Genomic DNA, 15661 nt, shown 5'->3' with positions numbered 1-15661 from the left:
GATTAAGTCCAACTTAATCACCTCTCCCATTTTATTTTCAATTTTCATTTTAGGCATGTGACCCATTAGACTTCTGACATGTTGGCAGTAAATTCAACATATAATTCTTAACTTAAACTTAAAATTAGATCAATTTAAACTACTTTAAATTTATCAGTAACCAAGTCAACTACCTAGAGTTCATAGACCAAGGTTGGGTTCTAGCAATCCATCATGGCCACCCAAATCTTAGAAGAGCCAAGATGGTTTTACTCAACCTTTCAGTGATCAACCTTTTAGTATAATTCATTCCCTCATTATATATCTTGAAGATGATAAGAGTATAGTGCAGTGTCTACTCTTATTGATCTCCATATTCGTTCTTAAAGTTTGATCATCAGCTTTGTAAAGACTTATGAAACTATTTTCATAATCTTTAAGTAGCGTTGGCCAAGGACTTCAATAAGCTAATATCAACCAAGAACAGTTATGATATGTCTCCTAAATTACTTAAGGTGATGATTGCTATCATGACCACTTATTCGCCTTCACATGCTTCATGCTATACCCAAAAGCATCCTATTTTGGCATCCTTGGTTAGGCACCTATAGGGATGAAATCAAAGCATAGCACACCACACATAAGACAATCTAATGTCTAAAATCTAGGGAGTATTTACACAATTGATACATGAGAAGTAGTGCAAAGACATTTTAGTGAAATACCAAATACACTTCTCATGGCGGGTCAAGTTCAGTGGACTTGCTATCCTTTGTAAGCACCTATATTCTAGTTTCAAGTATCTCTATACTTCAATCTATGAAATCAATTGCTTAATTTCAAAGTACAAAACATAGAATATACTAGTCTCTAAGGGTCATTGATGTCCTATCTTAATGATACATTGAGTAGGAACATTTTGAAATTATGCTTTGATGCATAGGGATCTCATAACTATAACTCATTATAATTCCCTTGCAAGACACATTAATCTCATGGACTTTATCTAATTAGACTTATAACTCATTATAATCGATATCTTATTGATGAAAGAAAACCTCTAATCATTCAACATGAATGATATTGTTGCATGATTGGAATAAAGCCTTAACGAATCCTAATTGGCTGCAGGGCTCATCTTAACATCAACTTAGTCTTCCAATAAGCACTCAAAGCTATTCAAGTTCTCTCACTTGCAAATACTTGAGCAGATATTTGTGAGATTATTTATTTTCTTTGAACCCAAGCATAAACCTTTAGCACTCAGCCTTTGTGAGGCAAATCTTTGCTATTACTCCCTTGTACACACATTTGTAAAGGTTCTAACTTATCCTTGAAAACTTAGTGTAAGGGTTATTACTTGATCCCTTTAAAAAGTAAGAATCTTTTTATGGATTGTGTAAGGCATATCGCTTGATCCCGTGAAAAAGTCGGTGTAAGGGTTATCGCTTGATCTTGTTAAAAAGCAAGAATCTCTTTTATGGATTGTGTAAGAGTTATCGTTTTATCTTGTTAAAAAGCAAGAATTCTTTTAGTGGATTGAAAATTCCTTGGTGAGCCAAGGAGTTGGATGTAAGCATTTAAGAAAGCTGAACCACTTTAAAATCCTTGTGTCTTGATTTATTTTTATGCCTTGTGGTTTATTATTGATATTTGTTTTAAAAAAAATCACTTGGTTCATTTTTTATAGAAGAAGAAAATTTGCTTTTCAAAAAGGGGTTTTTTTAAATTGAGCTTACAAAGAAAATTTTTAAAATACCAATTCACCCATTCTTGGTATTTATTGCATTGAGTTTATTACACTAACAAATCCCCAATTCAGTAACACATAGAATACTCTGCTTAAGAGCATGCTTTAAGAGGCTAGCCAGGAACCTGGCTCTTTAAGGTAATTGAGTCGGGAATGATAAATTAGTTAACCCTAATAGAGAGTTTAAGCATATTTGAACTTAAGGGAAATTTTAAAACCTTATGCTTGAAGGCTTATCATTTATATTGGTATAAAACTACACTTAAGTTTTGTCATGCCTAACTTACAACCTAGGATTTTAAAATAATTAACTATGAATTTGATTTTGTAGGCAAATGTGTTGGAATCATTAGTTATGGTAGAGCTCAAATTGAGACTTTCTGTGCTTGGAGCTTAGGAAAATAATTGGAGTCATATTATCTGATGATTCGCTTTTGGTTTGCCTTAAATAGGCATCTTGTAATAATGAAGATTGAACCCTAACTAGCCATAGGTCAATCCTCATTTCATTGGAAGTTAGATTACTTTCTATATTAGCTCTAGGATAGACCCCAGTCTTAGATAGGGTTGATCCTCAGCTTATCCAAAGATCGAATCAATGATTTGTAAGCATCAAGATTAACATCAAGGAGGTCGATCCTTACACCATAAAACACTAAGATAGATTCTGTATAAGAAGGGGAATCAACCTCCAATTTAGGAAGGGTTGATCCTAGACCCCCAGTAAGTTTGGTGAATTTAGGTGGACCTTTAGGTAACCTTTTTGGTATAATCACAATTGCTTTGAGCATGCTATATTAACATATCTGTTTTGCATCACATACACATTTATATATTTCTAAACTTGTTTTATATTAAAATTTCCTCTGTTTTCCGCATATTTCCTTTCATACCTACTCATTGAGTTTGCAAGACTTACTCTAATTAATCGTTACATCGTGCAGATATATATAGCTTTTGGGGACTTCTGCATGGAAGCAAGTAGCTTACATTTGCTCTGTACGCTAGTTTTGGCATCTAGTAGGCACTCCTGATCTGTCATGTCCACTCCACTAGTCTTGGTCTTTGTTGTTTACGGTTTTGTGGGCAATTGTGTCGCACGTTATATTTGTTAGTTTATTTTGTAAGGGTTTCAACCCAGTACATTAGCATTTCTGTTTTCAGTTAAGTATGAGCACGCTAACTTACATGCCACTGTGCAAGGAATGTAAATATAATTGTTACACGTAACTGTATGATGATGAATCGATTTATGAGTTGCAAATTAAAATGCACGTATATTATTTAAGTTTCAATCTTGTTACACTCATATAAAAGAATTTCATTGGGTTAATAATTGTCAATCCGATACTCGATTTTTGAGGTTCGCTTGGATCTTACAGGTTTCACCTGCTAAACTTTTACACTTGTAAGGATTTACGAGTTTGTGTCGTTACACTATCTACCTTTAATTCTAGTAATAATTTTCATTTTATTTTGAAAAATTAAAATATTTTCTTCTTGTCTTTATAAATATAAGATGCAAAATTTCATGTTTTATCAATGAAAACAAAATATTCATACTTCCAATAGTTTTAAAAAATTTATTTTATTTTCGTTGTTTTTAAAAACCGCAAACACGTTGTCACGTAACTAAAACTATTAAAACAAACCTCCCCTATTGCATAAAAAAAAACCGCAAAAAGCCGCGTGAAGACAAATTCCAGATTGTGACGGCATGTTGGCTAAGCCAGCTCGGCTAGGAATTGGATATCTGGTGGATATTTGGTAATTGTCTATAATTATAAATAATAAAATAATAATAATAATATAATAATTAAATCTAGAATAAGAAAGGCCGCTAGAAATTGCTATTAAAATGAATAAAAGGAATTAAAATGGTGAAAGGCAAATGGGTTTTGAGAGAGGTGAAAGGGCAAAGAAAGGATAAAAGATGGTTAATTTGCGTTGGACTTAGATTGTTGCCATGAATGGAGGAAGAGTTGAAAAGTGATTCCTCCAGAGGAATTGGAAATCAACGACCAAAGGAAAAAAATCGTGAAAGCGAAAAATAAAATAAAATTAGTTAATTACATTTATAAATATAATTTTATTTGGACTAGGAATAGTAGTGCAAGGGCAGGAGGAGGAGGAGAAGAGTAGAGGGGCGCGAAAGCCGCGAGGAATTGAAACATCCGCCCAACTGATCATGCTTGGGGTTTGCCAGCGCTTTTTCCCATTTTTATTTTTGGAGAGAGAAAGAAACAGAAAACAAAATATTTCAAAGTTTACGCACAACAAAACGCAGGGAAGCCAACAAGGTTGTCGCCTTTTCGTTTTCTTTAGAACAACGAAGAAAAGAGAAAAAAAAGAAAACAAAGAGAGGGAGAGAGAGAATCGTATCTTGGTACAATCCGTCTTTGTTGTTGTTGGCAGAGAGACGGGAGAGAGGCAGCAGCAGGAGCAGCAGCTGTGTTTTGGAAGTTGGTCCGAAAACCCTCTCTCTGTCTCTCCTCACTGCTCACACAGCTATGCTTTGGTTCGGGATGGTTGGAATTAATTACTGAGATATTTGGCCTTTCCTCCTTCTTCTTCTTCTTCTTGTTTGTCATCAATCATCATCTTCGACTCAATTAGCTATGGCCCTGTATAGCGATCATAAACCCAAGAGGCTTTATCGAGTTTGGAAGGGGAGCAATGTGAGTTTCTTTCTTCTTTTCTCGTTCCTTTCAATTGTGATGATGATTCCCTTTTGGCCCTTTTGATTGTGCACTGCGGACTATGATTTAACATCATTCACTACCATACGTTACTCCGTGGGACACTATGACTCTTTTTTGCTTGTTTCTCTAATAAAGAATGGATGCTCCCAATTTTCTCATCATTTCCTTCAAATATCTTTTTTGAGCTCAAATTCTGAATCCTGGGTTTGATTGGATTTGCAATTTGCAACTTGCAACTAGTCCCTTTATTGAGAATAATAATATATTATTAAATTAATTTAAGAGATAGCTGCAGCAATAATAATACATTGCTTGATTAATCATCCATCGCACTTTGACGTGGTTGTGAATGAACCTTTCTTGAATTCAATGAGGGCCTGCAATATTTCTGTCTTCACTTTATCATCGTGTCTACCCTATTGTCATTTTGGAGATTCTTGATTTACCGTTCTTCTCTTCTTCCATCCCCCACTCACACCCTCCTAAAAGCAAAATGAAAAAAGAAAGAAAGAAAGAAAAAATAAAGAGTCTTATAATCCTCTGAATTCACATTATAAAACTTTGAGGGGATTGTGTTTGCTCAATCAGAAGCGTAGCCATGAATGCTTTCCCTTTTGTTATTATAATGACTAAGTTCAACTAATAAGGCTTTTGTCATTGTTCATTTTGTTTTCTAACAGAGATTCTTTTGTGGTGGGAGATTAATCTTTGGTCCTGATGTCGCATCATTGTTTCTATCCACACTCCTTATTGCTGGCCCTGCCATTGCTTTCTGCATAAGGATGTACATAAAAATCAGAGATGAAAGTACCAAACATGTTGGTCGCTGTTATCCTGTATTAGTTGTGGGCGCCATACTCTCTGCATTGGTGAGTTTTAGTTTCTTGGCCTTCTAGAGATGATCACTGGTACAGAATTATGCCTGCCAAATATTATTCAAACCAGTAAACATGCATTCTGAACATGGTGTTTTCATTCAATTTATTTTACATTCTGTAAATTTTTTATGTTTACACTCTATCTTGTAATCACTGTTCTTGAGCAACAACCTAAAGGCTCCTGAAGGTGATTAAGCACTTAAGTAGTCATCGCTTGATGAAGAATTCTATTTTGTGGGCATTCAATGGAGACCTAACTGCATTTTATGAAAGAAAGCAAGTCAGCTAGGTGTATGAGGACTACTGTTATGCTACCTGTAGCCCCTTTCATATAAGTGGCCTATGGTTAAGTTTGCTTTTGATTTCTTATCATTTGCATTGCACTGGTGTTTTATACATATAGAGGTCTGAGTATAATACCTATCTCATCTTTTCATTCTTCATTGGTTTCAATGAATGATTTGTTCAATCATTTTCATTTTCTGTTGGGAAATTAGCCAGTCTTAAAACATTTTCATTTTCTGAGCAAGTGCAACCCTCACCTTCACTCCAGAATATACCAAATTGATACAATTCAACTTTTGGCAGGATTTGACATTTCTCTGCTTTACCTCTGGTAGAGATCCTGGAATTGTACCTAGAAATTCAAAACCTCCTGAATCAGACGAAGCATTTGATCTGACTACCCCATCTATGGAGTGGGACAATGGTAGAACTCCTCATTTAAAACTTCCTCGTACTAAAGATGTAATAGTTAATGGCCACTGTGTGAAAGTGAAGTATTGCGACACCTGTTTGCTTTATCGTCCTCCCCGAGCTTCTCATTGTTCCATCTGCAATAACTGTGTTATGAGGTTTGATCACCACTGCCCATGGGTTGGTCAGTGCGTTGGAATAGTAAGTTTGCTGTAGACTAAATGCACTTACTGGTAGGAGATACTTAAATGGTAATCCTGAAATATTTTTCTTGATGCGACTTCAATTAGATTGGCATAAATATGGTATTTTATAACAAGAGATCAACTGGGCTTTGCCATCAAGAATTGTTTATATTAGAACAACTCAATTAAATTCTGTATTGGGCATTAGTTATGGTCATTTTACACTTGATTGGACATGTAGCTCTTGATTCTTTCTTTCAAATGTTGAACAAACCAGACACTCAGAGGCTGTTTTGGCATGGTGAAAGGTAGAATTTAAAGCTAAATTTGGATGGTTGATTCGAGTTGGTGTAATGGGGGATTAGTTTAAAACTCAACTACTAAGTGGACACAGTTGGCAACAAATAAGGAGGAAAAAGGAGGAATAAGGAGATTTTTGTAAGCTTCAATTGTGTTCCTTAAGACTCACTTAGACTTGACTGCATCACACAATACAGGAGCAATAATGCTTGGAAAATCCTCTGATGATAATTCTCTATTAAGTAGAGGATTATATTGAGGTATGCATAAATCTCTTGCACTCCTACTAAGGACTAGCATTGCCAAACCTTAGTAGTACTTGATAAGTTCAAAACTATATTAAAACCTAAAAGTATAGGAAGCTTAAATAAAACTTGTAGAATCCAAATTTGCAGTTTTTAGTAGATCAAGAATACCAAGTAGCCCTAACACTTAAAACTCAAGTAAGAGAAAATAAAATAAAATTCGCAGCCATAATGGAAAGGAACATATATTACGCTTAACTGTGGTCTTAAATCAGTTCAACATCAAATGAAGACCACAATCCCAAATATTATTGAAATATAATCTTGACTTTTCATGGAATATTTTGTTGTATATCACCACTTTTAATTGTTATTGACAATTTGAACATTTTAAGTGGTGGTTCTCATTAAACCTAAACATCATATGTGGAATTTGCATTTATCTTGTTGAGGATTTTAATTTATAGCCATTGGCTGCTGCTGGTTGGAAATTTTAATTTTAAAGATTTTTTTTTTTTTATAATTGGGGGAAGGGGGATTCGAACCCTGCTCTTTGGGCAGAAGGATCATGCACCAACCAATGAGCCTATTTTAAAGATTTTCGTTCTTTCATATTGTCTTCAGGATTATTACTTATCTAGGGATGTGCTCTGCTAAGTTGCACAGTTGTAAAATTATGTTGCAAATAATGTTACTTCAAAACAAAGTTGTTGCACAATCTTGTGTATGATCTCTAAATGGATGACTCCAGTATTATATATGTGTGAAATATTGCAAATTACTTATTCTTGGTTGAAACTAACGATGCTTTTGACTGTGGTGGTTGCAGCGTAACTATCGGTTCTTCTTTCTGTTTATATCAACCTCAACCATCTTGTGCATATATGTCTTTGTCTTTTCTTGGATCAATGTCCTGGAAAAGGAAATTGGCAATCACAGCAATATTTGGAAGGCGATGTCACATGATATTCTCTCAGTTTTTCTCATAGTCTACTGCTTCATAGCTGTATGGTTTGTTGGTGGCCTTACAATTTTCCATTTCTATCTGATTTGCACTAACCAAGTAAGCTTCTCGTCAAGGTTCCATGTTTCTTTGAACAAATGATTACCTTTCGTTCATTATCATATGATACTTTTAAGGTCCATGAATACTTTGACTGATAGTGCAATTTTGAATTGGCTGGATGTATGACAGTCTGTAACGCATTTTAGGTTTTTTGCCACCAGTGCATTCGTAAATTTTTCACTAACTTATACTTATGGATGTCCTTTGTTAGTTTCACCACTGTTTCTATTTGGTCATTGAGCCTATTTGGCTCTTCTGGGACTGTAGTAAAAACTGTTATTGAAGTAGAGCATTTGGAAAAGTGTTGCCAGATTGACATTTTTTTATTGCTAAGAACACTGTTGTCTATTTAACTATTTGTTCAAATGTTCTATCAGCTTGTCATAGCAACTCTTTTCCAAAGCTTTAATTAGAAGTTTCAGCTTTTAATATTTAGAAACTTTTACTTTTTATAGAAACTAAAGTTAAGTTTGAAAAACCTCTATTTTGCTCTACTTAGCTTTCTACAACAGAGAATCTGGTTCAGAAGCTGGCAAATAGGCACTTGAATTTTGAACAAAAGTTTTTAAAATTATTGACTGTCTTAGAAGTCTAGATAATAAAGCTGTAAACTTAAGAAAGTGGATGAAAAGGATTGATGAGAAACTTGACATCCAAAGGAATGCAGTATAGAGGCAAAAGCCTGAAGGATTAAACTGTTCAAGATTTTATGGGCTTAAGTTTAATTATCTTATAGATGTATATTATATTCAATTATTTAGGTACTTGATATTGTGTTTTGCTAATTTTCTAAGTATTAGGGCGTTAAGGTAGTATGGTATTTTGAAACTATATTAGAGCTTTCCCTTTCTCTCTAGTTTCTCCCTGTTTCCCATCATTCTTCATCACAATCAACCAAAGGACATTTAACTCCTGGGGAAGAAGGATTTGTGGACCTTTTGTGTTATTGTTTGCATCCTTCTCTTCTCATGAGAGTTTTTATCCTCCCACCAACCTAGCAAAAGAATAAACCAATATGCAAAACCATATGCTCTGGCCACCATACCCTTTGAAAACCAAATCTCATGCACAAAATCTGCATATTTACCACAAAGTAATAAAATTTTTACGAAAAATCACAATCACCATATTGAGCTAAGATTGAGAGTATAAAGGGGAAGGAGGAGAGGTAAGAAAGGAAGAAAGGAAATAAACTTATAGATAAAGAAAGCCTTTATTAATTAAATGTAATGCTCAAAGTAACAAGAATATATCTCATAACCAACCAATTGGTTGTAGAGAATACATCAACTTTAACATGTTTGTTGGGAGGTATATCAAGCCATTTAAATTTCCTATGTTGTTTAGTTTGAATTTGTTTTGCTATAATGCTTAGGCCTTTTCTAGCAATGTTCTAAGATTGGTCGAATCTGAGTTAAAGATGTCATCTGCTTAGTGCAGGGCCTGTTGCTGGGTAGTTATTTAGATATTCAGGTCCATTAATGTCTCACCATTTTGTAGGGGCTGACTATCAAATATTTTGTTAGTGTCCTAATGCATGGATGAATGGTGTGGATAAGTAGATAAGAATCCGTCTGGAAGTGCGGTAAGTGCGCTTGGGTCTAGTGCCATCTAGGCTGGGTTAGTACGGTGGCTAGTGCGCTAGCCACTCTGGCCTTTAAGTGGACTAAGGGTGCGTGTGGCACTACGGGTGTGATGCGGTGAGGAGCCTCTCCCACCACACCAAAGAACAACACCCCCCACCACCCCCCCAACCATTTTACCCCAATTACCTGACCTCTTACACCTAACTGGTTGAGTATACTATTTCTACTGATATATCTACATATATAAACATGAAACAGACATTCATGCATATATCGCCTCTTTTTAGTGGTGCCTTTCATTTAACTTAGATATTTGAGTATGTATAATGTAAGTCTAGGAAAATTCCACTAAAGATAGAAATATTGTATATAAAAACACTGATTTTTGACAAATAGGCATTTACATTGAACCTTAGAAGCCATGTAAGACCTTGGATAAAATAGTAGCTTTCGGAGTTGTTTAATTTCTTGATTTCTTTACTTCATTTAATTTTAAGGGATAAGTAATAATTTTTTTTTTCCCAGTTCTTTGTTTGCACCATTTTTTCTATTTAATCCACTCGACACTATTTAGGAAACATGTTTTTTGTTCCTTTATAAATTTCGCATCTCAAAATTTGATATGTACATATCATTCATGCATTATACTTATCCCATATATATATTTTTTATTTTGTAATATTATAGATTTTAACTATCATATTTTCATTTACATAATAAAATTTTCTTTGTGCTTCATTTCGAAATAGGTGTTTGTAATAGTGAATTTGGAATTGATGCTTTCTACACATTATGGGGATGACTTTCTGTCGCTATGAAGAAAACTAATAAATATTCAATATACCTGTATTATAAGAGAGTATAGATGTGTATTTGTTCATTTGAAGATCAAGGTATTTCAAATTCATGACTCAAAAGAAAATTAACAAATTCTTGAAGTTAAGGGTAATCATAATAAATATATTCTTGGATATTACCATATTTTACATCTGAAATTTAAAGCCCTCCTCTCAAATTTAAGTTCCCAAATGAAGTGTTGGTTAAATGTCTTGAGTAGAATTTAATTTTTCTCAAATGTTGACTAAAGGATTTGACCTATTTTGTAGTTTGATTAAGGATTTCGTTGTACTAAATTTAATTAAGGAAACTGCTATTTGATTCTGTTAGCCTTGTTAATGCCTCCCACATGACCCAAAATATGACAGCAGCTTATGTGACAGATTACAGGAAAACTTCTTTTTCGATTTTCTTTCTTCTTTTTCCCTTCTCTGTTCTTTCATTTTTCTTCTTTCTTTCTCCAGATATGTTCCTTCTCACTAGCCATACATCTGCATACACCCATTACAACTCTAGTCTTCAACCAAAGGACATTTAATTCCTGGAGATGAAGGATTTGTGAACCTTTTATGTTACTGTTTATATCCTTTTCATCTCACAGGAGCTTTTATCCAACCACCAATCGACAAAAACATAAACCACTATGCAAAACCATGAGCTCAGGCCACCATACCCTTCGAAAAGCAAATCTCATGCACAAAATCTGCATATTTAATACTAAGTGACCAAATTTTTACTGAAAATCACAATCACAGTGATGAGCTCAGATTGAGAGTAAAAGGGGAAAGAGAAGAGGTGAGAGAAACCGCTAAGCTGCTGTCTTAGTGCAGCAAATCAAGAGGAAAATGGTGGACATAAAAAGAAGCTAGCGGAGTGTGGGTTTGCCCCAGTGCAACGAACAATTTAGACTGTAGGAAAATGATTGTGTGAAGTGAGGACAGTTGGATGACTGATTTGCAGAAATACAGAAAAGGAGAAAGGAGAAAAAGGAAAGGGAAAGAGTGAAAAGTAGACCATGGCAGATGTGATTGATGATTGAGGGGTGGTGAGGAGACAGGGAAGCATGGATAATGTTTAGAGATGTAGTATGGTTGCGAAACACTCTGCAGCTTGGCAAAGTGGGACGACAAAGAAGATAAAGGAAGGGGTAAAAAAGGAAGACAAGGAAATAAAAGGTGGTCATATGCCACGTAGCTGCATTGTGTCTTTTTTTGATCATGTGGCTGGACTTAATAGAGCTTATAAAATCTGCTGGCAATTTTCTTCAATTGTATTCAATTGGAATTGAAATGCTTTATTGAATCAAATTGTGGGTGAAATCTTTTATTTGACATTTGAGCAATGTGCATACCCTAAATCTTCACTATTTTCTTTCTAAGTGATTGGTGCAAGTTAATTTAATTGTTGCCATTCTATGACAGCTATTTTAATTTCTCCATCCTTTCATTTGAGCTAATTAATAGGAAATGTCTCGTTAGTCCTTACAGCTTCTGTTCAAATCATCATGAAATGGCCTTCCTCTACAATCTTTCTCTGTCACATAGTCATTATTGTTAACTGCATTTTGTGCAGTGTGTCTGGTAAAGTTTCTTTGCCTTGTTTATTAAGCCTTTTAATACCTTGAAAAAGGAAAAAGACTTTTCCATTATCAATGAGAAACTTATTTTCTTTAACAAAATAATTTCTAAATAGTGTAAGGAATGAGGATAACGTATAATGTCCTTAAATTGTTCTGTTTTATAGTTTAATGAGGATATTGAGTTTAAATTGCATTACTATGATCCTAAGTGACTTTTTAGGTGGAACCAAAACATGCCAGATCATATTTATGTTAAAGTCTACAACCAATATCATACATTCGGTAATACCAAATTTAAAATAAAATGAATTAATTGAAAAAAAAAATGAAAGAAGGCAATTGCAGCTATTAAACATGGAACAAAACTAAATATTCTTCAACTGGTTCTTCCTTCCATGTTTCTTTTTATTATGATAGATTTCCCAGCAAAAGTCTGGGGCACAACTTGAGCATTGAATGACATGATTGCATGATGTTTATTCCTCTCTGCTTGGTTTTAAGTTTTGATATTTCTTCTCCAATGTACTGAAACTTGGTTGCAATTAGTTCTTTCTAAACACAGGCTGTTTTCTTCTTCTCTGCCTCCTTTTTTATTGAGATTTTTTTATAATTAAACTTCTATTTATCTTTAAAAAGAGAAAAGAGTGAGGATACGAATTAAGGAGAAGCGATTTCCCTTATGTTTTCGGTTAAATGTCTAATTTTAAACCTCAAGGGGCAAATTTGTTCTACCTCAAACAATGGGGTATATTTCTGTATTCTACCCTTGCAGTTTATATCTTGTTTACAGAATGAGTGTTATGATTTTGAAACTTATAGAAATCTTAAGAAGTTCATGGAAAATCTTAACTGAAGATCTCTTTCTTTCAATACTGATTTATAATGATTTGAGGTTTTGAGCAGGAACTGTCTATCGCAATGCAATGTTGGCCCCTCCAATTTGTATTACGGTTTTTTTGTTCAAGGAGTTTTAAAACTTTTTATGTTTGATGTTTGTCACTTCACTGCTTAAGCATACTACCTTTTAAGCTTTTGCAACTCTAATTCTCATTTATCCAATAATAAAGTGATTATAATTCTCTGTGGTCCATTTGGGAACTTGTATTTTGGGAGTGGGATATCCATTTGCATTTTAAAATCCAAATTCATTGTCTGTGAACAGTTTTAGAAAGCTGATTTTTAACCAACTGCAAATTTCAAAAAATCTGAACTTCATTGTAATGAAATTGTCAAATGCAGCCCAATCACAACTCTCTCCCTTCTTAAAGTTTAAATCTTTAATTTTAATCTTAAATCTAAACAATGGATTTCAAATACATGACTTCTGAGTCAAATAATTTGAAATCTGAGAAATTAAAATTCAAATCCAACTCCAAGTTTAATTTCCCAAACTCAACGTTTAAGATAGTATTCTTGCATACTAGTATTTCTACATGTTTCTTTGCATTTGACCCTTGGTTTGTTTTGTTTCTGAATAACATTGATTGCATTCTTATCCATTTTTGAACAGACTACATATGAGAATTTCCGGTATCGATATGATAAGAAGGAGAATCCATATAACAAGGGAGCAGCACGAAATCTCGGTGAAATATTTTTCTCCAAGATCCCACCTTCATTGAATAATTTCCGTTCATTTGTGGAGGAAAGTGAGCATATGGTTCTGGGATCAGTGACTCCAAACTTTGTGGAAGGTCGTATTAGCTCGAAGGAGAAAATTGACATTGAGATGGGAAATAGGCTTGCAGAGGATACTGGTCATTCGCTTCCTGAAATCTTGAGAAATTTGGATTACGTTGATTTGGAGGACGAATTGAAGACAAAGCAGGAAGGGGGAACATCTTTTGATCCATTCTTTCTTGATGAGCAAGATGTGAAAAAATCAGTTGAGATGTCCATTGCAGGGGATGACATGGTAAGAACTGAGCAAAGTTCAGCTTCTGAAAATGGAGTTAGAGAATTTATGCAAAATGACACTACCAAAGATGGAATGAGATCAGTACAGACCTCTACTACAGGAAATGAAGCTGATACAACAGAGAAAAATGTAGAATGTCGCAATTCTCATCCAACCATAGAGTAATCTCTTTGAGTACAAAAGTAATCTTCTTATTCTCTTTGCTCATTTTAAGTTAATAATTCCTATGCCAATTTTGTATTTTAATTTTTGGTGACAAACACTGTTATAAATGATACTTGTACAAGTTTTGGATTAAGGACAGCTTTGGTTGGGGTTGAGCATTTTGAAATGAATGTGAACGATTTCCTTTTCTTCTAAATTGCAGTAGTGTCTTAGATGGGAGGACTGTAAGTTGCCGAAAAGTAGATGTGGAATACAAGCTCAAGAAAGATGTTGGAGAGGTTGGAAAAGGGGCAAAATACCAGTCCAGTTTAAAGTTCAAACTCTTGTTTGTTGTAAGTTGTAAATGTCACATTTTGGTCGAAATAATGCAGAAAATGCAGCACACGTGGTGTCCGTGAGCATGAAAAAGGTTTGTAGTTTGTGTTGTAGGATTATCATTTCTTACTTTGTTAACATTTTTTTTTTTTTAAATTCTTATATTATGATTTAGAATAGAGATTTATCTTTCATCAATTAGAATGGTGGAATGTCTAGAACTGATTAATCTAAAATGTGCTTGTTCCATTTCAACAGGGATATGTAATTATGTATTTTCTTTATTAGGGATGTGCTTGAATTTTGCCCTTTGAGCAGAAGATTCATGCATTTCTTATTGAGTTAAACGTTTGGGGGTGCAATCGTTATTATGCTTTCTTTCATCTTGAGTTCTACTAGTCTTCTCCTCTCACTCTCAAAAGTAGTAGGAATTATGTTGTTATGAAATTAAAATGTCGTTTTCCTTGTGCTAGCAGATGGTGTTATGAAATTTAGGCTAGAAGAAAGATGGCAGAAGGGGAAAAAAATTCCATGGAAGAAGGTTGGAAATTATAATTCACAATTTCTGGAAATTTGCTCGTCAAACTTTGACAAAATAATTACAAATTAGATAATCGTTGAGATATATTTTCAACATTGCTAAATTGACCAATTTAATTCATTGATATGGTTTAGATGTAAAATTAATCGAACAAATAATCATTATAAATTGCAAATTTAAAGGTGGATATTTACTTTCCGCTACATGATTTGATTAGAGTAAAATGAAGTTAAATTCAAAGTTTAAAAATTTTTGTAAATAAATAAATAATATCTTACTCAAGTTAAGTAGCTAATTGCTTAAGTTGTTGGTCAGGTTTTAATTTAAAGAGAAATGAAAATATTTAGTATAAAATCTCAACAATGATCCATAAACAAGAAATGTTAGAAAGGTGCGCAGGATTAGAAATCAGACAAGGTTTATAAGGCGCATGATTGGAAAGCATGCTAGGTAATAAGAGCATATGATTTCAATTGGGGAATTTTTTTTTAGCCCTCTAAAATAAAGTGTTTTTGGAAATAGGCACCGAGATAATTTTAATTGTTTTTAACCACTACAGTAGATTTTGAGACAAAAATACTCTTAATGAGACATATTCGTTGAGGCGCACCATCAAACACGTTAAAAAAAGAAAAATAAATTGATAAATATGTAAATAATTTGTGAACTTCCAATTTTGTGTAAAACATCTATTTTTTTAGCTAAGCTTGTGCGAAGCAAGATAATGTTGCATGAGAAGGTTTTTCAGATATTTCGGACATGGTATTAAGATAATACGAGAAGAGGGATATTAAACCGATCGAAGAACCGGTCCTGATGAATCGAAAGCTTCGAGAATGATGTGCAACCAGAAATCTGTGATACGGTGGTGAATTGGAAGGAGAAAGATGTGAATCCAAAGCACGAAATCGTCGTGCTA

The 15661-nt window shown here is 34.0% G+C and overlaps 1 protein-coding gene across 1 annotated transcript; it reads left to right on the top strand.

The window, feature by feature from the left end:
• Positions 1-3838: 3838 nt before the first annotated feature.
• Positions 3839-14582, top strand: LOC110426484 (putative protein S-acyltransferase 4). Its single transcript, XM_021441703.2, has 6 exons — positions 3839-4407; positions 5112-5300; positions 5898-6206; positions 7565-7798; positions 13314-13903; positions 14089-14582. The coding sequence occupies exons 1-5, from the start codon at positions 4348-4350 to the stop codon at positions 13884-13886; spliced, it is 1365 nt and encodes a 454-aa protein (XP_021297378.1). The 5' UTR covers positions 3839-4347; the 3' UTR covers positions 13887-13903; positions 14089-14582.
• Positions 14583-15661: the final 1079 nt, after the last annotated feature.

Source organism: Theobroma umbraticum, unplaced genomic scaffold (assembly GCF_002168275.2).
Source record: "Theobroma umbraticum cultivar Fairchild unplaced genomic scaffold, ASM216827v3 scaffold_89.0, whole genome shotgun sequence".
Taxonomy (NCBI): domain Eukaryota; kingdom Viridiplantae; phylum Streptophyta; class Magnoliopsida; order Malvales; family Malvaceae; genus Theobroma; species Theobroma umbraticum.
This window is presented reverse-complemented; position numbering and strand designations above follow the sequence as displayed.